We start from the raw sequence: 24,838 nt of genomic DNA, 5'->3' as shown, positions 1-24,838 counted from the left end.
TGCATTCATTTGATCCATATTTGTGCAGGTTTCTGAATGCTTATGGACCCAAGAAAGACATAGTTTTCAAAAACAGCAGAACTTTTTGAGGTGATATCAATGAAACAAAATTATCCGTGCACAGATCATTGGTATCTAAAAGGCTGTCTCTGTATCAAGATTTATAGGCCTATTATTGTGACCTCCTCCACTGTCACCATGTCTGCTGTTGTCAGAACTTTTGACTCTGCAATGAGCTGCCCTCTGGTCGATATATTGTTGAACATCCATGCCAACATGAAGGATGCATGGACTTTTCTATTTTCATACCTAAAGGGTGCAAAGATGAGGCTTTAGAGGGAAATTATGCATTTTTGATTTGGGGGTGAACTGTCCCTTTAAATGAGGAACTGTCTACTTACAACCCATCATTAGTGGTTACCAGTGGTGGAAGAAGTATTCAGATTCCAAAAGTAAAAGTGCTAATACCACTACAAGTAAATGTCCTGCATTCATATTTTACTAAGTAAAAGTACAAAAGTATCAGCACAAACATGTACTTAAAGTATCAAAAGTAAAAGTATTCCCTATGCAGAATGGCCCCACTCAGATTGTTTTATATATTCCAAATATATTATTTGAATATTGATGCATTTATTAATGACGTCAAGGCCGGGCTCATTAAACTACTTAATAAACTGTTATGTGATTTAATTTATAAACATGTAATCATTTTAAATTGATATATTTCTCCATGTTAAATCTCAACCTGAAAAGTAACTGAAACTAAAACTGGCAGCTCAATGTAGTGCAGCTCACATTGACACGCATCTGACTGGACTAAATTGCATCAGAAAAAGTTGATGCCTGTGTATTTTTTTAATAGCATCAAGTAGGATATCCTCTATGATTTCATTAAGGATTTGAAGAGTTTATTAATAACTTTGTTACTCTGCATGCAGTTCTTTTAGGCAGCAGCAGATGGAAGCAAATGACTGGGGTGTTGCAGCACGAAACCGGTCACTTCTGCAGACTTTAGGAGGTATTTATTAACATTTTCACAGGCAGTAATTGTGACATCAGTGATAAAGATCTAAAATAACAAAATTAAGCTGAATTTATTTGAGCATTTATTGTACATTCTCATGGCAAACATGTTTGTGCAAGATAATACTGTGCGGTAAACATCGGGTAGCTACTGTATAGTGTAAAACTCAGCATGAAGTGTAACAGAAACATTTATAAGCAGAGTTTAATTTCAAATTTACTTTTTAATGTGAGCTCAGCAGAAATGAAGTCTGAAAATGTTGCGCTAATGTTTAAATCACTGAAGGAAAAGTCTAACATTTTGGAAAATGCGCTTTTTTGGCTTTCTTGGCAAGAATTAGGTGAGAACCTTGATATCATGCTCATGTTAGAATGTGAAATATGAAACTAAAGACAGGAGACAGTTAGCTTTGCATTAAGTTTTGCATTTAAAAGTGATGATTAACGCATTTTGCACAGAGTAAGTTTCAACCTTAGTCTGAAGTGTCTTAAACCTGCATTCTTTCTCATGGCCAGCAGGGGGCGACTCCACTGGATGCTGGTCAGATTGTATAGAAGTCTATGAGAAAATTAGGCTACTTCTCACTTGATTTATTACCTCAGTAAATAGTTTTCGAATTAATGGTCCTGATCGTTTCATTCTGTGTGGCTTTTTTCCTCCCAGAACTTTGACCCTTTCACTGTGTGTTTTCAGTTCATGAAAGTTAATTCAACATAGTAACAAAAGTAACATTTCAATCGCCTAAAATGTCTGGTTCAGCATTTGGTTGTGGGCTATTTAAAGACATCCATTTTTGCACCTTGCAACAGTAGCCCTGTTTCCAGTATTGATGCTAAGCTAAGTGTCTGTAGCATCATATTTAGCAAACAGCCAGTATATAGTGAAACAATAATGTATAATAAGGACAAATAGTATAATGTTGAACAATTCCTTCATTAATATTGCAAAATCACTCATAAGTGATACATATGTAGGAGGGAGTGACTGGCTGGAGCCTTTTCTCTGTGGATTTTATGTTTACAATAATGCAGAGCAGGAAGCTGTACAGTTTTGCTGATCATCGCTGCAGCCTGGTCTCACTTCACAGAACGGCCAATCTTGGGAACTTCAGGATGTGCTACAGAAAGACAAAAAGTTTGCATTATTATATTTGCTGGGGAATTAAAGACTAATGGGAAGGGATGGATGTTTGGAAGAAACCTGCAATCTCAATTATCTATAACAATTACTCAATTAATCGCTGCATGCATATATGGGCAAAATAAAAGATATATATATACAGTACTATGCAAATGCCTGTTTTGATAACGGACACTTTTATTTTGTAAGGAAGAAAAGAGACTTGATCCTGTCGATCGTAAAACTAACTCAAGTGATATAAAACTGTAAAGATAACGTCAAGAATTTCAATGTTTTATGTTTTAGTCCCAGAGGCATGAGGTTACTTTTCACAGTAATCTTGCATATTTAAGTTTGTTTTGTGTTTAAATAAGTTTTGGATTAAATTAAACCTAGTAATTCATGCTAAGGTTTGATACAGTAAGCTAGTTTTGCTCAAATTAATACTCTTGTATTTCTGTGTGTTTTATAATTGTGTTTTCAACTTTCAGGTTGCAAACTGTAGCTTTATCCAACTTAATTCTCAGCTCATTGGCTTATTGACATACGGACGCAGAACTGAATGCTAAGCTGAGTTTCAGTTCAGTGAGTTTTGATAAGCAGTCATAGATAAAATTAAAATTAAAGAATACACAGATTGATAAAAAATTCCCCGTGATCGACCAAATTCTTAACGACCATTAATCGATCATCCATTAATTATTTCCATCCTTACTAATGAGCCTTTGCATGTGAGAAACAGAGTTTTCCTTACGATCTTTGTGAGCCTGTGCCTGGACAGGTCTTGCTGGCGGTCTGTGTTTGTTGGGGAGTTCAGAGTTGTCTCTGTAGTCTCTTGGATTCTGGGGCTCCGGCACGCCTGGCCGGGACTTGGAAGGTAAAGGAGGCCGGTTGGGTGCCATCCCTCCTTCGGAGCGTGAGGGCACTACTGGCTTCTTGTGTGTGGAGGGATACGAGGTGATGGGTGCTGGAGGCTGAGGTCTGGTCTCTGAGCAGGTGAAGGAGCGGTTGCGTGGGGTGGGCAGCGGGGGACGATCAAGGTCTCCGTCTGCTGGTTTGGAGATTGCAAAGAAGGGATCTGGAGGTGTGAGGTGGTCCTTCTGCTGATGTTCTTGGTCCTTGCCCCGTGATTTCCCCATTGCACCGTATAATGGATTGTCAAACATCTCTGACCCCTTTTCATCCTCACCCCTACAGAAACAGACCAGATCATATCAGCTACTAATATCTTCCATATGCTGATGACACACAGTTGTACATTTCACTTTGATTTGATGATGTCAGTCCTGTTAACAAACCTATAAACTGTATTAATAAGTTAGATTACAATTGAGATTGAAGTAGGCCTGGGTAATATTATGATTGCAATTAGTGGCCGTGATAAATTTAAGGTCGATTACGCTGATCAGCTGTGAGCATATTTTCTCAATCAAACATGTCGGAAATGTGCCTGACAACAGCCAATCAGAGTCGACCTTTTCCTTCTCCACTACTGTTTGTAAGTTGCCGGAGAAGTAAGTAAGAAAGACCGAACACAGAGCTAAACGTGGAGCTGAGGTCAGCGGAATAGATGTCAGCCATGACTTGGAGCAATAAACCAGGGAGGTACAGGTTAATGTTGGGAAAGAGCAAAAGGAAATTACAATCTATCCGCCGCTGTATGGAGAGAAAACTAACATTCACAGCATGGCAATTCACACACAGGTATGGTGCATTCAACAGCGTCGGAATGGCTATGGTGCGTTCAAGAGCATGGGGCATATGAAAACTTAGAGAAACATGTTTTTACTGAATGGAACTTAGTTCAATAAACAAGTTTTATATTTTTCTACATTTGTTGTACTGTTGAATGAATATACTTTTTATATATTATTTAACTACTTTGTAATTAACTCTGTACGTTAATAAAATGTTGAACTAATCTCTAGTTTCTTTCCTTTATTAATTCTTCTTTTTGTACTGAAAAATAAACAACAACATCAACAAAGTTAACAATAACAACGTAGGCTAGATGCATATACATATACACAACGTTATACAGATGTACATATACACATATAGATTTACACACATACAGTATATATAACCCTATACATATACATGCATCTGCCCTGTCTAAGTCATGAGATAAATATAAGAACCAGCCGACTTAATATTCAATACGCATTTCCTAATATCATTGTGATCCGTAAAAAAAGGGAGTGGGCTGAAGTAAAAAAATACTTATCTAGGCCTATTCGGAGAATTTCTATTACTCCCACAAAGAAAACAAACAAACAACAACAACAAAACAAAAGACTGAAGGCAGTTACAAGAACATCCTCATCCAGTTTGTAACCTATACTTATTCACTTATTTAGCATATCATTTTTCATAATCCTTCTATCAACCTTTCATAATTATAATCCAGATCGGACGATATCAAAAAAAATGTCATGATCATTTTTTTAATATATATATCGCCCAGCCCTAGATTGAAGACTGAGTGTCACAGAAAAACACCACTGCACCAGAAACAAAACTTACGTAGGATTCAAAGGTTTTGCTGTGGGACTGCGTGTTCCCACGTCATAACCTTTCTTGTCTTTACCCCCTTGTCCAGCGATTGGAAGATTTTTTGGCGGCATGCTGTAACTCCAGCCTTTATCTATCACATTGCCACTTCTGAAGGACACTCCCATGTAACTGGGGTTAGAAATATCAAGTGTTTGGGTGAGGGAACACCTGTTGATCAGAAGATAGAATATATTACACCCAGAACTCGTGTTTTAGATATTCTGAAGTAATCACAAGTGGAAAAAAAATGTCTCACTTGTTTGCGTCGCCGCCTTTGCCTTTTGAAGTGACAGTGTCATCCCTTTCGACTTTGATGAAATCTGAGAGAGAAAAAAAGAGGAATTGTTACTCCAAGAACAGAAGTAGAATACATTTATTACACAGGTTCTGAGCATATTTCCGGACTCACCGTATAACTTCTCAGTGGGCTTTCCCTCAGAGGTCTTTATCTGGATGCCACCTGTCAAAGTTCCCGTCTTCTCTCCGTGGTGAGTAAGTGTGATCTGAAACTCTGTGTAGCAGAACTGGGCAGCTCGCAGCGCAATACAACCCTCCCCTTTTGGAATAATAAGAACAATAATAATCTTTATTCATAGAGCACTTTTCAAAAGACATGTTACAACGTGCTTTCCAAAGACATTAAAGACAGACATAAAATGACAGATAAAAGTAATGCAATTAAAAGACAGTTCAAGGGAAGTTAAGATTTGTTAAGTTAAGTAAATTTGTGATTTGTGACAACAGATTTATGAGGAAAAAAAATTTTTTCTTGCAAATTTGCCACTTTTATCTCGTAAATTTGCCACTTTTTCTAGAAATAATACCCCCCTCCCCCGCGTACATATTTGTTACTTGGCCCTAATACGCCGTCGTATAAAAGAGATCACTGACTCAGTCGATCTGATTTCCTCGGGCAGCTTGTTCCAGAGCCTCAGGGTCCTGACTGCGAACACTCTGTCCCCCTTAGTTTTCAGCCGGGCCTCTGGAACAGTCAGGAGACCTCTGCCCGAGGATCTCAAAGTACGGACTGGTGTGTAAGGTGTTAAGAGGTCAGAGATGTAGCCACGAAGGGCCTTAAAAGTAATCAGTAAAATCCTAAAATCTATTCTAAAACATACTGGGAGCCAGTGTAAGGATGCTAAAACAGGAGTGATATGATCATGTTCCTTGGTTCTCGTTAAAAGTCTGGTTACTGCATTCTGGACAATCTGGACTCTAAGAATGGATTTTTGGTTCAGGCAGGTAAAAAGCCTGTTGCAGTAAACCAAGCGTGTGTCATTTCCAGAAAAATGTAAGTTAATTAATTCAGTTCTCTCTGGTGCCTATGTTGTCTTGTGATTTGCTGTTTTATTTTGGTTCCACTTCCTGTCTGTGTCCATTGTTCCCATTGTATAGTCCGTGTCTCCCTTTGTCCTGTGCCATTTTGTCTTGTTCCATGTCAGAGAACCAGCGCTTTGTCCATGTCATTGTCAGGTCTTGTTGCTTCGATACTTCGTCTGCTAGAGTAATTTTCAGTTTTTCTTTTTAGCATAGCCTTACAAGAGTGATTTTCTTTTTGTGTTCTTAGTCATAGTTTAGCCTCATAAGAGTGATTCTCAGTTTGTTTATTAGTCAAACTGTGTCAAACAGTCAAATTGTGAGTTTTAGTTTCTGAGATTAGTGAAGAGTTTTTCTTCTGTAAAGTGATTTTTATTTTGTTTAATAAAACTTTATTTTTAAACTTTTTTGGTCTGAAGAGATGTGCTTTTGGGTTTGGGTCCATAGTTCGGTTGTGACAGCGTGATGTGATAAAAGCATGTAAAATGGTCTCGGTGTCTTTAAAAGTTAGCATCGACCGTATTTTTTAAATATTTCGAAGGTGATAAAAACAGGATTGCACAAGCTTTGCGGTGTGTTTTCATATAAGACATAAAACACGATCAAACTGTAAGTGCTGTTCATCTCAACGCATAAACATAAAAAACGGTGTGTAAGTTCATTACCGTAGGACTCGTCGCAGTCTGTCGACTTCACACAGATGAGGATGTGCTGGTCCAAAAGGTACTCCGGGTCAGAGATGATAGGGGTGAGCTAAAAAAAACAAAAAACAGAGACAACAAATGATTAATTTCCAGAATAAGTCATCTTACACTCTGAAAGCTCCTCCCTAATTTTTACCTCGACTTGGTTGCCAAACCAAACTTTTATGGACCCATTGGTTTGCTCCGTGTTCTCTCCCTCTAAAGTCTTGACTGTTTCTGTAGAAGTTTAGAGAAAAACATTTGTTTGATCATCTCAGCCTTATTTCAAAGCATGATCCAATATGATACGGTCAGACAGAGACAAACATACTCTCCAAGCAGCTGGAATGGTACTCGATGAAGAATTTGGTCTTTGATTTTGTCGACAAGGTGGCCACACAGTTCATGATCTGTATCCCACCTTGAGGTGCACTGTTTGGGTCTGAAATACATTTTAAAAAAGACAACATGATGTAACATCATTGGAGTGGGTGAAGTCATCTGCAGTGAGCTGTAGGTGATCATACCTTGCTTGGAGACAAACTGGACTACTGCTACGCCGACTTCAAATGAAGCGAATAATGGTGAGTGGTCACTTGTCATGATGTCATTAGTGCACCCTGCGAGTTAGAAAAGACTGGATCTTATTAAATATCATTGACAGGGTACTCAAGCACTTTTTTTAAAGATATTTTTTTGGCCATTTTCAAGGCTTTTATTGATAGTGAGACAGATAGAAAGGGGGTGACAGAGGGGAGGACATGCGGCAAAGGGAGCTCAGGCCGGATTTGAACCCGGCTCCGCCGCAGCGAGGACTGTAGCCTCTGCACATGGGGCGCCTGTGTAACCCACTACGCTACGGACCACCCCTCAAGCAATTTTTAATGAAACTTTTATGAAAGGGGACAGATTGTTCATTTTCAGGTTCACATATTGTTCTATACTGTCGATCTGAATTACAGGCTGTATAAATAATGGACGTACCGTGACGTCACCCATTGGTTTGTGGACTGCCCGTTTGAGGCAAGTTCAGCGTTACACTCGTTGCCATCTTGCTTTTCCGGGAGCAGACCATATTTGGGCTACGGAGCTGCGAGAGGAATCTGACAACACTGACTACACGCCTCTCTACACCGGCAACCTGACTGAGAGAAGTCGCTGCTAATTCGTGTTAGCATTAACTGGGATGTTCAATTTGGCTAGCAAAAAACAAAAACAAAATGTAGGTTACTTACCTAAGAAAAATGAACAGCGACTCCTTGGAGTGTCTAATAGTCCAACCAAATGCTGAACAAGACATTTTTAATGAACAAAATGTTCAAATAAACTGTCATTAAGTGAAAGTACAGTTTGAAAGGGTCAAAGTTATGAGACCAATTTTTTTTACTTTATTGACACGTTGCCGTGGATACGCATTGTTCTGCTTCTCTCCTGATGACAGCTCGCCTTGTTAGTGAACTGTCAATCAAAGGTAGCCATCCCCCAAATCACACGATTTTTTTTCTTCTATTTTCTTCTAAATGGGGCCCCCTTAGAACTATTAACATCAAATTGTCTTGAAGAAGATTTTTTTTACTAGCGATTGAGACCATAGTGTTGTCCTAAAAAAATTCTGAGGTAATAAATCAAGTGAGAAGTTTTCTCATTTTGTAATGAAATGGATGGACCCAAATGCTTCTGCAGCCACCGTCAGCGCCCCCTGCTGGAATTTTTGGTAGAATGCAGCTTGGGTCACTTCCTGGTTTGCCTCACTGCTCAGACCAGGAGGTTGAATTAGCAGCGGCTTTGCTCAGTTAGGTTGCTGGTGAAGAGAGGCGTGTAGTCAGTGTCATCAGATCCCTCTCGCTCCTCCACAGTCCAAATATGGTCTGCTCCTCGTTTACAAAAACAAGATGGCGACACAAGATGGCGACACAAGATGGCGAAGGGTGTAATGCTGAACTCGATGCCTAAAACAGGCAGTCCACAAACGGTCACTACATCCATTCTTTATACATAAATATAAATGTTTTTGAAAAATTGTGTATTATTGCAACCACAAGAGGTCAAACAAACAGTCCTGAATATGCACATAAAGAGTTCAGTATTCAGATACACGACCACATTATCCCTCCAGTCTGACAGTGAGCAGAGATAAGAGCATAATAATGGCTCAGTTATCGGCTAAGCGGACCTGCTGGGATTAATTGGTATAATTTGATGGAAGTGTAACAACAAAACACATTCTCTGTTTTCTTTTTATTTAATTCCAAAGTACACAGTCCTTTCTATCAGTACCCTTCCTAAGAAACCATAGAAAATGATGGATCCTAGAAAATAAGCACTTCTGAAACTGACTCACCATATGCTTGGCAGACAACATGAACCAGAGGGTATGACTTCCGCAGGACACGATCACACCATGATGGCAAATTGTATTTTGTCTGTAGAGATAAAGTCATCATATAAACATTAACCCTCCTGTTATGTTGCGGGTCAAATTGACCCATTTCAAAGTATAGACATCTAAAAAAAAAAATTGTTTAAGTATTTTTTCAGGCTAAAACTTCTTCTGCTTGGCCTAATAAGTGTAATCAACATATAAAATTAAAATGGTTCATTTCACATGTTTGCATGTTTATATTACATAGATACTGTCCAATGGTCAATCTGACCCTGAACAGAAGAGGTGACTATATAAAAGAAAAAAAACAGAATGAAAAATAAAATTTTCAATAATTCAATGTCATGTAAAACCATTGTATTTTATATGTATGTCTTTCCAATGTACATTTAAAAAAAAGTTTTAACATGCATTTTATTATGAAAAACGAGTGAATTATCCACATTGAACCATGATCTGTGAGAGGTAAAGAACACCATTGCACTGAATATTGACTGAGATAGTTAGTATTGGAGTTATTAATGAAATATAAACAATGTTTGGATGTCTGGATTTTTTAGTTTCTGACACGAACATAATAGGAGGGTTAACACCGAATAGTTTTTACAGACTAGACTTTATTGCAGTTTAAGCATTAATTCTGGTAGACAAGATAAATTTGAACATTTGATTGTGGCGTCTGTAGATGAGTTGTGTCATACATTTTCAATGGGCTACATCATATTGTCACACTTTTTGATCTAGATGCCTCAAAGTAAAGGCCATGTTCTGTGTCAAGAGAGTTGTGTTCAATGCTGTAGTTGCTGTAACAGTTTCTGCACTACGGAGCATGACGGGAGCCAAACAGGGAAAAGACATCTGACCAAACATGAGCTTACCCCAGTGGCTTTGGCCTTTGTGTAGGCATACTTCTCTCGCGTGTCTCTTTCAAATCGATATGTGGGTGCAAACGTGATTTCCTCTTCATCTATAACAGAAAAGAAAATGATTCGTCTTCTTGTATAAGTCCTCATTCTTTGATGTATGCTGATGATGAATTAATGCATCAGGTCATGAACAGAACAGAGTTGATATAGAAAGTCACATCTGTATTGATTTAATATTCTCCGTGTGCCCAAGACTCACCGAAATGCAAGAAGACCTTTCCTTCATTCCTCTCCATGTTGAGCTGGTCTTTACAGAGGAGTTCCTGGTACTGCTGCTGTTTGATCTTTGTCACAATGTACTCAGCTTCCTGTGAAGGGAAACAGTGCAGAGTAGTGACTTTTCCTGCTCAAAAGTGTCAGCAGCTGAGACTTGTTCAGACACATGACAACCAGCTCTTTAATGCAGCTCTCACTGAATTACAGCACCGCTGGATCTCTATTATTTTGACATATTTCATAAAATATATTGTTTGAGAATTTTGTTACTAACATATTGCCAGTGGTGGAATGTAAGTAAGTATATTTACTCAAGTACTGTACTTAAGTAGAATTTTGAGGTATTTGTACTTGACTCGAGTATTTCCATCTCATGTAACTTTATACTTCTACTCCACTATATTTTGAGGCAAATATTGTACTTTTCACTCCACTATATTTAGCCGACAGCTTTAGTTACTTTTCAGGTCGAGAATTAACATGAAGAAATTTATCAATTTAAAATGATTGCACATGTTTATAAATTAAACCACATGACGGTGTATTAAGTAGCTAAAAGAGCCCAACCTTGATTTAATTTATAAATGCATCAATAGTAATAATATAATAATATATTTGGAATATATAAAAGAATCTGAGAGGGGTCATTCTGCATAAGGAATACTTTACTTTTGATACTTTAAGTACATTTTGATGCTGATACTTTTGTACTTTTACTTAAGTCAAATATGAATGCAGGACTTTTACTTGTAGTGGACTAATTTCAATGTGGTCAATTTCAAGTGATTAGATATTTTTTTTAAATTAAACCTCATAACGGTATATCAAGTAGTTAAAATGATCCCTATTTACAAAATGTAAACGCTGCTTACATAAATGCATCAATATAAATAATCTAATCATATATTTAGAATATATAAAACAATCTGAGTGGGTCCATTCTGCATAACAAGTACTTTTACTTTTGATACTTTAAGTACATTTTGATGCTGATACTTTTGTACTTTTACTTCAGTAAGTTTTGAATGCAGGACTTTTACTTGTAGTGGAGTAATTTCACAGTGTGGTATTGGTACTTTTACTTAAGTAAGGGATCTGAATACTTCTTTCACTACTGCATGTTGTTAGTATATAATGCTTTTTGATCAAAGCACACACAGTGTACACAGCAAACTGCATTTGACAGCAACTCACAGTGGATGGAAATTCAACACGGTAGTTCAAATCACCGAGCCAGAAGAGGTGAGTGAACTGATGTGTGATGTCAAACGGATTGAGCTTCTTATCTCCCAGATTCAGAAATCGTAGGATGTTGATGTAGTTTTGATTGCGTCTGCAAATACAGAAAAAGGTATTGGAGAATAAAGTGAAAAAACAAACAAAACATACTTTTCCTGCATGTATATACGTGATCCCCATAGTAATGATAGTTGAAGCAAAATGTGAACTCATTAGTGTTTATTAATGTACTTACACCACCTAAAATCCCATTTACTTTTACTGGTAATGACTGTTTTTTTCATATTTACAATAAAGAGCACCCACTGCCCATCTATATCTTTTTTTAGTGGAATATTAACTGTTAACTGTTAAAATAAACACACAATACAAAAAATACAGCCAAATGCATCTATTAAAAATAGTGTTGCCTTAATTATTATCTTTCTATTTATAAAAGCAAGAAGCGTCTGTGTGTGTGTGTGTGTGTGTGTGTGTCGCTCATTTCCACGCCTGACTCATCTCATTTGTAAGTCTGTTTAGCCTACCTATCTTTCGGAGTTTTATAAAGTGCGCTTCAAGGTTCGATTTTCCAATAATATTTGAATAGTTTCCAGCGAATATCAATGTTCAATGTTCATGTGCTGGATGGTGTGCAAACCTTATGAAAAGTAAGTGTTTTATGGAGTTGCAGACTTTGTAGTGTGGCATGTATTGTATGAATACATACTTCCTACGGGCACTGCACTAGTACAATATAAAGCATTATATTTGACATTCAATCAGTTAGTAAAAAAAGTTTTCAAGCTCAGCGTAGCTAATTGTGCAAACAATGGCTTCTTGCTTGGCCCACGCTACATCATTCCACCAAGATTCATAAAAGACTGAGTCAGTATTTTTTTCATTATCCTGCTGAGAAACAAACAACCACGAAACAAACAAACAAACCGAATAGAAACAACCTCCTTGGCAGAGGTAAAAAAGGAATTCAAAATAAAACAACGATTTAGAGAATAAACACATACATGTTTAATCAGTATTATCAACTGATTAGTATGGAAGAGGATTAGGGCCAGGTAGGAGAAAAAATAAATCATTATTAAGTTCAAGAAAAATGTCGAAATGACGAGAATAAAGTCGAAATACAATGTTGAGAAAATACCTATATAATATATAATGTATGTCTAAAATGTACATAAAATAACATGTAAACAACAAAAAGAAGATTTTCCCCAAAACAATAGTTGTACTTTTTTCTCGAACTGTATATTGAAAAAAAAAACTCCTCTCATTATTTTTTTCTCCTACATGGCCCTAAACCTCTTCCGTAGATTAGTGATAGTGATTAGTGATTTTTTACATTTGGTCAGTTTCAGGTATCTACCTTTCTGTCTGTCCTGGCTACAACCTCTACGTATGTATGACGCCTGACAGGCAAAAATGTGGGCCAAAAAAGCCCACATAGATCGAAGCATAATCTGCTCACCTGAGCTTCTTCTCACTTCCAGAGGTCAGGTGACTGTTGACAAAGCCAAACGATGTACCGTTGAACATGAAGGACACTCCCACTGCTCCCTTGTTTCCTACAAACATCACAGAGATGGGTAACTGTTCAATGACCTTCCATGACTGATCCTTTCATGGCTTGTGGAGAAGTGGAACTGCTTATTAGGGATGGGAATAATTTATCGATGATCGATTAATAGTCGTTAAGAATAAGGTCGATCACTTGGAATTTTTAATCAATCTGTGTATTTCTTTTATTTTAATTTTATCGTGCAGCCATAAACCAATGAGCTGAGAATTAAGTTGGATAAAGCTACAGTTTGTGAACTGAAAGTTGCAATAACAATTATAAAACACACAGAAATACAATTAATTTGAGTAAAACTAGCTTACTGTATCAAACCTTGCTAGCATGAATTACAAGGTTTAATTTGATCCAAAACTTATTTAAACACAAAACACACTTAAATATGCAAGATTACTGTGAAAATTAACCTCATGCCTCTTCAGGGGCTAAAAAATAAAACATTGAACTCCTTGATGGTATCTTTACAGTTTAAGCTCATTTGAGTTAGTTTTACGATCAACAGGAATTCTCTTTTCATCCTTTCAAAATAAAAGCATCCGTTATCAAAACCTTATGCATAGTACTGTATATCTTTTAATTTTATACATACTGGAGTATGTATAAAAACAGTGATTAATCGATATATTGATCGTTAACGTTATAAATAATCGAGTTGGCAGGTTTCTTCCAAACGCCCATCCCAACTGCTTACCCAAAGTGTTTGCGATCCCTGTTTTCACACTGTCTGAAAAAACGTGGGAGATCCGGTTTTCGTGCTCAGGCTTGGCGAGGACCACGATCCGAATGTTCCACAGAGTGTGGATTGCCACCTGGAAGTCAGACGATGATGCATTACTGCCCTGCAGCTGCGTTTAGTTCTAGCTTTGTTACTTTGTCAGGGTAACTCACTTGTTTAAAGCTGATGTTTGTGATTTTCCTCAGGACTCCTTTCACCGTGTCGGCCCACTCCCTCTCACCCAGAGGATCCTCCTGAGTCCCGATGACATAAAAATCATGAGGGATGTGGTCGGCGGTGTCGTCTTGTGTCTTGCCTTGGCCCTTACACTGAAACCAGGAGTCGATTTTGTGGGGAGGGCCAGCATTTCCTACAGGTTCATGGAGACATATTTTACTGTACTGTTACATTATCAGTCATGAATTCAAACTATTTAAGATGTTAACGTGGTTACCCATGTTCCAGGTGCCAACAAACACTGTGATCATGTCTGGTTCAGGCTTCTCAGAGTGTTTGTTCTTCATTTGTTGAAGTAGTTGGCAAAACCCTTCCCTTTTCTGTCAAAACATGATAAAACATTTTTTTTTATATCTGTTAATGAACACAATTAAATATTGTACATGAATAACATGTCACTGTAAACTTAACTCCCCTGAAAACATATTTTCTTTATCAGCTTTTTACCAGGAGCAACAGGCTCCTCTGACCCATTGACCCATTTTAAAGTTTAATAATCTAAAAAAAATAGTTATTAAATTAAAATGTATTAAAGTAGTAAAAGTATTAAAGTTATTAAGTATTTCATTATAAAAATAAAAAATATATTTTTTTCCAAATCAATGTCATGTACAACCATTATATTTTATATGTAGGTCTTTCCAATGTACGAAAAAAAAGTTTCAACATGCATTTTTTTTATGAAAAACGAGTGAATTATCTTCATTGAACCACAATCTGTTAACTAAAAATAGTAAAAGGCATTTTTTCGGGATTAAAACTTCCTCAGCTTGGCTTAAAAAGTGTAATCAACATATAAAATGAAAATGGTTCATTTCACATATTTGCATGTTTATATTACATAGATACTGTTCAATGGTCAATCTGACCCTGAACAGAAGAGGTGACTATTGATTTATCAACTCACGACATAAAATAAAAAAAATAAAAAATGTAAAACAAATTTTTCAATAACTCAATCTCATGTAAAACCATTATATTTTATATGTAGGTCTTACCAAGGTACATAAAAAAGTTTTAACATTAACCATGATCAAACGAACGAACCGTGATCAGTGAGAGGTAAAGAACACTATTGAACTAAATATTGATTGAAATGGTTAGTAATGGAGTTATTAATGAAATCTGAAGTATGTTTATAGGATTTTATAGTTTCTGACACTTTTGAATAATTAAACATGCCTCGGGTCAAACTGACCCACGAACATTATTGCTGTTCCTGAGAAACGAACATACAGAGGGTTAAAAACGGTCATGAAACAAACTCAGTCAATCAGGATTTAGCACCACTTGAATGTAAATGTGTTGAAAGTTGTGGATTTGATGGTAATGTAACCCATGGTAATATTGCTAGACCACTGCCAATCAAATCGGACAAATTAATATTTCATATTATAGATATATACTTGATTTGAAAACATGTTTTCAGGATCATTAGGCCTAATCAGGAGTTAAGCAATGACTTAATCAGATGCTTGTTACCTTCGTGTCTTCAAACACAAACTCTTTACGTAGAATCTTTTCTTTCTCCGTCTCTGCCACGATGTTAAGTTTGGCGTGCATTTTCTGGGATTTCACCAACTGCAGGACTGAAAAATAACCACTTTAAAAATGAGTCGTGTTGATGGTTTACAGCAGATATCAAACAAGACTCTAAGGCGTCTATGGTCATGCTTGTGATTCTGTGGACTTTGAATTCTTCTGCACACACACTATTTTTAGAGCATCAGAGAGTTCACACTGATAGTTGTGGCAACATGCAGTGCACAGTGATGTAAAACCGCTCATTTTTATTCAGTTTCAATATCATTGTAAAGTGAGACAACAATCCGGCAGATCATTTGTCGGACGATTGTGGTCAAATGTGGCGCTAATGTTCCATCCGGATGCAATTTGCGATTTCCGGTAAGTAACAGCTGTGTTTGATCTGAGACAACACCCTGTCAACATTCACACACTACACACGTACAAAGCATACAAAGTGTAGCTACTACCTGAAAGTGTACATTGAATTGAAACACAGTCAAGATGTAATTACATGTTCTTCGTGTGCAACTTAAATATGGTAACTTGCTAATGCTATTGTGCTCACAATGATGAACATGCAGGTATAATGTTCACCATGTTTTGCTAACTTTGTTTCGCATGTTAGCAGGTTAACTTGTTACTTAGCATTAGACACAGAGTACAGCAATTCTGACCTGATTATGATTATGAGGGATCACCAAAGTCATGATAAGTAATTCTGATACTTTTCTGTACCGGATTTTATGGCAATCCGCATTGGTCCCTTACTTAAGTAGAAGTACTAATACCACACTTTGAAATTACTCCACTTCAAGTAAAAGTCCTGCATTCAAAACTTAATGAAGTAAAAGTACAAAAGTATCAGCATTAAAATGTATTTATTGTATCAAAAGCAATGTATTCCCTATGCAGAATGGACCCTCTCAGATACATTCAAAAATATATTATTAGATTATTAATATTGATGCATTTAAACCATTTACCATTAGTAAGAACCATTTTAGCCATTTCCCTCAATTTTAGGAATATAGAGGAGATACTAAACTAGGAGATCTAAGGAATCTTTAGACCCCAAGCATGTCAGGAAATCATGTCGGAAGCTATTTTGGTGATTTTCAAAGCAGTCACCTATCGGTGACCTATGACGTCGTGCTATCTCAATAAAAATAGGCTCTCTGGGTTACCACAAGTCTCCTCTTTACACACAGTCATGCTGATAAGATGTAGTTTAAGGCAAAAACCACATAGTTTTTCTCATGAAGTACAAATCTGCCATTTCCACCTACTGTATTTTAATATTTGCGCATACTGAGGTCCCTAAACAGGCATCGAATTACATAAACTGGGTATCACTGGAAAGCTGTGGATTCAATGAGCCCAGTTTTCTTCATGTGAGCTGCATCTCCAATTAATCTTCAGGTTAACAGCTTTCAGATGATATTCACCACTTCTATGTGGCATTTATTGTTGACCTGCTATCTCCCCCCAAAAATCCACTGCCCACAACCATCAATTCTCAAATAAAAAAAGACCTTGAACACTAAGTGGTTAATGACGTCAGGCTCATTTAACTACTTAATACACTGTTATGTGGTTTAATTTAAAAACGTGTGCAATTATTTTAAATTGATATATTTCTTCATGTTAAATCTCAACCTTAAAAGTAATTAAATCTGTCAGCTAAATGTACCAGAGTAAAAAGTACAATATTTTCCTCAAAATGTAGTGAATTAGAAGTCTAAAGTTACATTAAATGGAAGTACCCAATTAAAGTACAAGTACCACCAAATTGTAGTTAAGGACAGTACTTGAGTAAATGTACTTAGTTACATTCCACCACTGGCAATCCGTCAACAGGTGTTGAGACATTTCACTAAAAACAAAAGATGTCAACCTCATTGAGAGCTTCATGAAGAGTCAGGAGATCATTCAAGTCAGATTGTTCAGTTTTTACAGACTGATTTACCAACTGACTGACGAGCCACATTGCTTTCATGGCCAAAAATGTGACATTTAAAGAGAACTGTGACGTCTTACTTTTGTTGTGGACAAAGAATTTGTCTTCTGGCCCGTCCCTCGACTTCTTTAGATAGAGTTTCCCACTTTCAACATCTACTTTCAGGAACATCTTTGTGGAAATACCCAGAGATTCTTGCTTGACCTGCAAGTAAAAGAGGAAACAGGTCAAATAAATCACAACCCCCCAGACATTTTATATAATTCCACTTTCCTGCACAGTAATACAGTAACTCCTTTAGAGAAGCACCTCGAATGTAACCAGTGGTATGAGAGATTTCCTGTGACCTCCTTCCTGTCCAACAGACTCAAACATGGAACTTTTAGCCTGAAAAAAGGAAGAGAAAAGTGCTTTGTTATCTGTAACTGGAATTAACTGTTGGTGTGTCAGATTGTTCACAGTCAGTAAAATGAGTCACTCTACCTTATCCTCTATTGAGTAGAGCAGTTTTGTCAGTTTCTCGAGCCTTAAGGTTACAGATTGACCTGAATCTCCAGAGAACTGAAAATAAAGGAAATAATACACGATAAGGGCTGTGTGTGTGTGTGTGTGTGTGTGTGTGTGTGTGCGCGCGTGTGAGTTGACAATGCTGCAAAGGATCAAGAGTGCCACCCACATGTTTTGGAAACTGTCCAATCCCTGGTGAGAGCTGTTGGTCAAACGATCGATGAAAGACCTCTAGAGCCGGCAGGATGCGGGTAATTTCACTGTTTCATAATAAAAGTCAGAGCCATAGAAATTAAATGACTTTAACAGATATTCCAATTCAAAACAAGATAGCAAGATGGTCAGGGCAGCTGTCATTTTGTGTACTGTTGCCATTGCAAAGAATTGTAGTACGCTAACTTCAGTATAAACCGACTTGTGGTACGTTGTGGACTCACAGAAAAGAGATATTATGGTAAAATGACCAAACAATCACTTGAGTAGCATGAAAAGCAAGCAAAATTAAACACCTTAAGGCTTCATTCACATACTCTTGTCACAGTCAGTGGTGGAAGAAGTATTCAGATCTTTTACTTCAGTAAACGTATTAATACCACACTATGAAATTACTCCACTATAAGTAAAAGTCCTGCATTCAAAACTAACTGAAGTAAAAGTACAAAAGTATCAGCATCAAAATTTACTTAAAGTATCAAAAGTAAAAGTTAAAGTTAAAATATATTATTGGATTATTAAAATTGATGCATTTGTGTATGCAGCATTTTAATTAAATAAAGATATGGCTCATTTTAACTTCCTTAATATACTGTTATGAGGTTTACTTTGAAAAATGTCTGATCATTTAAATGAATCATGTTAAATCTCGACCTGAAAAGAAACTAAACTGGGGCGCCCCGGTAGCACACCTGGTAGAGTGCATGCCATAGAGGCCTTGACCTCGCAAGCGGGCGGCCCGGGTTCAAGTCCGACTCGGAGCCCTTTCCCGCATGTCTTCCCCTCTGTCTCCCCCTTTCTCTCTCTCACACTATCAAATAAAGCTGATAAAAGAAATGTCCAAAAAAAAATATCTTTAAAGAAACTAAAGCTGTCAGCTAAATGTAGTGGAGTAAAAATTACAATATTTGCCTCAAAATGTAGTGGAGTAGAAGTATAAAGTTACAAAAAATGGAGATACTCAAGTAAAGTACAAGTACCTCAAAATTGTACTGAAGTACAGTACTTTAGTTAATGTACTTAGTTACATTAAACCACTGGCCACAGTGTGGAAAGCTATTGTCAGAGGAGTGACAACAATTTTTTGTAACCAGTGCAGCATTGAAGCATAGCGAATTAGGGAACTAGCTAGTTTGCTTCTTCCATTTTGATTTCATGGTACACTGGTTACAGAAAATGAGCCCAACAGTGGGTTGGTGGCCAGAAGGGACTGCCCCTTTGTCTCGCTTTACCAGAAAGAGAGCTAACTAGCCATCCATCTTTAGTAGTGAGTGTGACACACTTTACGGCCCCACTGACATGTTGTTACCATAACAACGAACGATAATCACCATTTTCTTTAAACCAATGACAACAGCAAACAGTTCAATGTCCGGTCTACTCGGCCCAATGCATTGCAATCTAATATATATTCTGCTGACTGGCAACAATACCTGTTTAGATTCTTGCAGATTGCCAGTGTTAGTTTCTTTAGCCCAGGGAGGTTAGGGTTACCATACTGTACTTGTTCAGCATCTAAGCAGATTGACGTCCTGAAGTATTCTTGGATAGCCATTTGATGCTCCTCTGGTACTCTAGCATGAAACACAGGAGCACACTGTTAGGTCATGCATTAATTAACTTCACCCAATCACATAATCACTGCCCATAATCATAGGAGTTATCAGATTGTACACTCTTTACACTGCCAGTGTATTATCAGAAACTTCGCATTATAAATGATCTAGCTGAAGTGCATCAGTGTTAATTCTGCAAATGTGACCATACGTGGACAAGTCCATATGCTGCAGTCTCATCAGGTAGGTGTCTGATAAGGACTTGCAGGCCTGTTCAGAAGACTTGGGGTCACTGTCTTTGACATCGTTGGCTGCAAAGTTCCTGGGTGGAAGCTGCGGTGGAAGATTATTGGATTCTGCACGATATAAAATTATGGGATGTTTAGGAATTTTCTATTATTTTTTTATACATTACAGCCACTATTCAGATGAAGTAATGTTGTTTGACCTGGCTCATCGTCTACCTCCACCTCCCTCTGGACAGGGTACTGCAGATGTGTGATCAGACCCATGTTGGGGCTGTAGTATGCCTCCACCAGCTCAGGCAGCATGGAGAAGAACCTGATAGGAACTCCATCAGATGCCTGAAGAGCAGATCACAGGAGACACATAATTGTCCTCACACTCAAGCAGAACTGAAATGTGAAATGTTGTTACTGTTGTTTTTTGTTGCCAATGCAGATGACTTAATCTTTGAGTTTTACTTCCCATATGATGGCAGATGTCGACCTGCACCATCTTTGGCTTCCTCCAGTTGACTAGAGCTGCATTAATGTCATCAGCTAAGTTCCTTAAACAGCTTTATGTAAGTGCTATTTTAGAAAAGAAACTATAATTCCCTATACAAGTTTAAAAAACATAGTTTGACTAGTTTTATTGCAAAGTAGCTCTGATTACATGGCTATGTTAAACTTTTATTTTGAAACTTGAGTTACTGCCATTACAAATAAAGTGATCCAGCTCCTGTCTCTCCAGTTGAACTTTTGCTGTCACTATATTAACTCAACTTCACGTCGTCGTCAGCTCATGATTTAATTAGAATAATAAGGTGCCACTACTTTAAACCACCAGTCTGCATAGCATGCACATGCATGGATTGTACAAGATTTTGTTTTGTTATCAGGTAGTTTACTACTAAATACCCTCTGGCCATTTATAAACAGTCAATTTTTGAGGCATTAGCAGAAAAAAGCACTTTTCTGACCAAACTAGACCACATAGATGCACTTTTTTGCCTCTACTTGCATCTTGTTTGAGCAGGAAACAGGCCTATTTTGACTGACACTTACACAGACCCAGTTGCAGACATTAATCCGTGGGCGGGCCTCAAATCAACATAATAGGTGGCTCGGACGTGTGAGTATTGATCAGGCTGATCATACAATTTTAAATACATCCTCCCTATAAATAGCATATGTGTGTCAAGTCATATGCAGTATTCATAAACAAGCTCTATTTTTATGCTTTTTACTAGCTCTTATTCACATTCAAAGTACATGTCTTAAGCTGAAAACATGCCAAGCTGTGTTGAAAAGCGGCTCACTTCAGTACTGATATATGAATACTTATTTCCTGCAGGTGTGTTCACGTATTTTACATCAACATGTCACAGGACTGTCTACTGATTAGTTGCAGGTATCCTCTGGCTGCAAAAGTTAAACCATCCCCAACTCAGACAGCTATCACATCTTTTTATCGACATTTTATTGCAGCCCGCCGCCTGTGCACCTTGAGGCTGCTTGGTGTGATTTTGGCGCAATTAAAAATTTAAGTGTGTGGCTCAAAAACTAATTTTTGTTTATGATTTAGATTAATAATCTTGATGTGAAAAATACGTAGGCCTACACTGTGCCATTTCTCAGCTACTGTAACGCTCTAGTTTCAATTCTATGCTGATGATACTCAATTATATCTGCCCATATTCACTCAGAGGCAAAAGCTGCTTTTACTTTCTCCAAGTGGGTGTCATTTAAAAAAAAAATGTTTTACACCTATACGTTATATACCATAGGTAACCACAGACTGATAAAGCATCTCTTAATCTGCACATTAAAGTCACCTATGCTATTCTGTCGTTTAGGTTGGAGATCTTGTTGCTACACACACATGGAATCATGTCATCAATCATCAAATTATAAATGTCAACAAATAACAACTACAGCTTGGGTCTGATGAGTACATTTGTGGCATTAAAGTCTTTTGAAACTGGGTTGGATGTGTGCATTGCAGCCTCACACAGGAAGTTTTACACTTTCTCAGTAGCTTCGTCTGCCATTGGTATTTTTCTGATTATTCATCAATTTCAATCAAAAGATAATTCTACAAACACAAGAGTTCTCAGCTCTGTTTTGAAAATGTGATTAATACAAGACTTAAAGCCATGCTAGCAATTCTGTGCTCTACTACTGACAGTTGTTTAGAGCTAAATACTAACGTGAGCATGCTAACATGCTCCCAGTGACAATGCTGACATGTTGATGCTAAGCAGGTGTTTACCTATTTTATACATTCTGTGGTGTTTACCTTTGTAATTTAGTGTGTTCGCATGCTAATATTTACAAATTAGCGCTGATAAAGTACAACTGAGGCTAATGGGAACGTTGTTGGTTTAAATTTTGATAAACAAAAGTGTGGAACAAAGGGAGATTTTGACCTGAGGCCAGTGGTATTTACTGATTATTCATCAATCTCATAAGATAATTCTACAAACCCAAGAGTTCTCAGCTTTGTTTTGATGAAAATGTGATTGAAACAAGACTTTGAATAGTTTAAAGCCATGCTAGCAGCTCTGTGCTAGCTGTACTACCAACACCAGTGTTTAGAGCTAAATAACGTTATCATGATAACATCCTCACAGTGACAATGCTAACATGTTGATGCTAAGCAGGTGATTACCTATTTTATGCAGACTATGGTGTTTACCTTTGTAATTTAGTGTGTTAGCATGCTAACATTTACAAATTAGTGCTAATAATGTACAGTTTATTTTGGATATACACCAAAGTGTGGCACAAAGGGAGATTTCGACCAGATGAGAGTGTTAGATGAAAGGTCAGGGGATCACCAAAACAATTGCAATCTCTCCTCTGGCTGCCATTTATCCTTGCAATATTTACTGAATTGTTTAAGTGTGGACCAATATAGGTGGTGAACTGACTGAGCAAACAACCGACAGGTTTAAAATGTTGCTAATGTGTCACAAATATACAGGTGCATCTCAATAAATTAGAATATCATAGAAAAGTTTATTGATGTCAGTAATTCAATTCAAAAAGTGGAAATAACACATTAAATAGATCCATTAAACACAGAATGAAACATTTCACGTCTTCTTCTAATTATAATGATTATGGCTTACATTTAATGAAGACCTAAAATTCAGTGTCTCAAAAAATTGAATATAACAAAAGACAATTTTTAAAAAGTATGTTTAATATGGAAATGTTGGCTTCTGAAAAGTTTGTCCATCTATATCCACTCAATACTTGGTTGGGGCTATTTGACTTGAATTACTCAAAATTGACTTTTCCATGATACTCTAATTTATTGAGATGCACCTGTATGTCTAAATATACCTGACAGCTTTTAAAAAGGTTACAGCTAAGCTAAAAATAGCTGCCTACCAGCACTTATTTAGATATAAGAAGACAAACAGCCCTTAAGCTTCACAAATGCAATACTTACTTGACAAGTATTCAACAATAGCTCATATGGCAAAATAATGGTTGCTTGTGTCAGACTGTGAACCCACCTGAACAGAGAGCTTCTTATCCTCATTTGGCAGGATTCTGTATGTGTACACACAGTTCTGGTATCTGTGATTAAAATAATATAAATTAAAATGTCTGTCACCAGAACATGACATGTATGAAGTGTGTTCAACATGCAATGAGAACAGTTTGAGTGGCATTTTGAATAAAGGTTCCCTTGAGTTTCAGACGGTAAAGGGTGTTACTTTGTGCTAGCTCAGTATGCAAATAAAGAGGAACTAGTGTTGCGCTGCAGTGCCTATGTGCAAAATGTGATATAATACATTGAAATATAACAGAAGGTTTTCACTTTAAATCATGTTTTATTAAATATGCCCAAATGATGGCTTTTAGTTATTTTTCCTTAAACCTGGTGTTGAAAACATTCAGCATAACAGCCATGTCAACTTAGGATCAAACCCAGCTCATATGCATGTTATGAATGTTGTTGTTTTTTTAACTTTCCACTCTGAAACTGCATCAAAATAAGCTGTCAGAAACAAGTAATGTCAACTTACAGAACACAGAGGGCATATGCTCCCTGTATGGACTCACTGCCCCGGATAAGGAAGCTTCCATCTCTTGCTGCTTTGGAAAGTAGATCCTCAGCTTTGGATCGAGTTATAGTACCATGGTACCAAGGTTGATAATTTGGCATTCTGTTTCTCACCCAAGAGCCGGAGCTCAAGAGTTTCGCATCTGCACTCAAACTATATTCCAGCAAAAGCCAATGAAGAGTTTCTTTCTGGCTATTTTTTATCTTCTCATGGTGCGTACTTTAAAGTCCTCTCTTTCACTTGTTCATCCCCTGCCTCCGAAAGCTGTAAAAGGAAGCTGCTACTAGCTTGCTTCTGAACTTCCTCATTTGAGAAGTTAAGAGAGGAGGGCCCTGTGCCTCTAACTCTGCTCTGCCTGTTGTATGACAGATCCACAGAGCTGTAAATGGAAATACAGACTTTCACTTGCTGAGTAAATCTCTTTATCACATTACTTAATGATTAACCAGCATCCTCCTCTTTAGTTTTATGTACTTGTTAATGTGCACTATGCAGAAAATAGTTAAGCCGTTTGTAAAAACTGATGTTGAAAGAAGTGAAAAAGGGAAGTAACAAATAAAGTATCAAATACAATGATTCTTACTTGTTACACTCAAAGAATGTATAGATAAATCTGTAAAAAAGTACATGAAGCCTCATTTGGTCCCCAGCCTAATTTTTTTAAAGCTCAAATGGCCTTTGACCTAAAAATAAAACAAGTGCACACAGAAGGCACAGCCTGAATTAACTGTTTGATCATCTAATATGAATCAGCAGAGCAATGGGGTTTTCTAAAATATAT

General features: G+C 37.2%; 1 protein-coding gene across 1 annotated transcript; it reads right to left on the bottom strand.

The window, feature by feature from the left end:
* Window positions 1-1,094: 1,094 nt before the first annotated feature.
* Window positions 1,095-24,631, bottom strand: inpp5d (inositol polyphosphate-5-phosphatase D). Its single transcript, XM_059340854.1, has 27 exons — window positions 24,019-24,631; window positions 23,503-23,566; window positions 20,200-20,335; window positions 19,963-20,107; window positions 19,629-19,769; window positions 18,152-18,242; window positions 17,959-18,036; window positions 17,785-17,862; window positions 17,556-17,679; window positions 15,474-15,580; window positions 14,209-14,311; window positions 13,928-14,124; window positions 13,731-13,848; window positions 12,932-13,028; window positions 11,422-11,560; window positions 10,211-10,319; window positions 9,964-10,052; window positions 9,044-9,125; window positions 7,230-7,322; window positions 7,034-7,144; window positions 6,860-6,939; window positions 6,685-6,772; window positions 5,112-5,258; window positions 4,959-5,022; window positions 4,673-4,870; window positions 2,901-3,337; window positions 1,095-2,144 (listed from the first exon to the last, which is right to left on the bottom strand). Exons 1-27 carry the CDS (start codon window positions 24,156-24,158, stop codon window positions 2,104-2,106), a joined length of 3,297 nt encoding a protein of 1,098 aa, XP_059196837.1. The 5' UTR covers window positions 24,159-24,631; the 3' UTR covers window positions 1,095-2,103.
* Between the last annotated feature and the right edge of the window lie 207 nt (window positions 24,632-24,838).

This window comes from Centropristis striata, chromosome 9 (genome assembly GCF_030273125.1).
Source record: "Centropristis striata isolate RG_2023a ecotype Rhode Island chromosome 9, C.striata_1.0, whole genome shotgun sequence".
NCBI classification, from domain to species: Eukaryota; Metazoa; Chordata; class Actinopteri; order Perciformes; family Serranidae; genus Centropristis; species Centropristis striata.
This window is presented reverse-complemented; position numbering and strand designations above follow the sequence as displayed.

Excerpts from the sequence above, each read along its gene's own strand:
- inpp5d (XM_059340854.1), bottom strand. The coding sequence starts at position 24,158 with ATGCCAAATTATCAACCTTGGTACCATGGTACTATAACTCGATCCAAA. Across the intron at positions 13,849-13,927 it reads CAAACATCAGCTTTAAACAA|GTGGCAATCCACACTCTGTG; the intron begins GTGAGTTACCCT and ends TCTGACTTCCAG. Across the intron at positions 6,773-6,859 it reads GGTTTGGCAACCAAGTCGAG|CTCACCCCTATCATCTCTGA; the intron begins GTAAAAATTAGG and ends TGTTTTTTTTAG.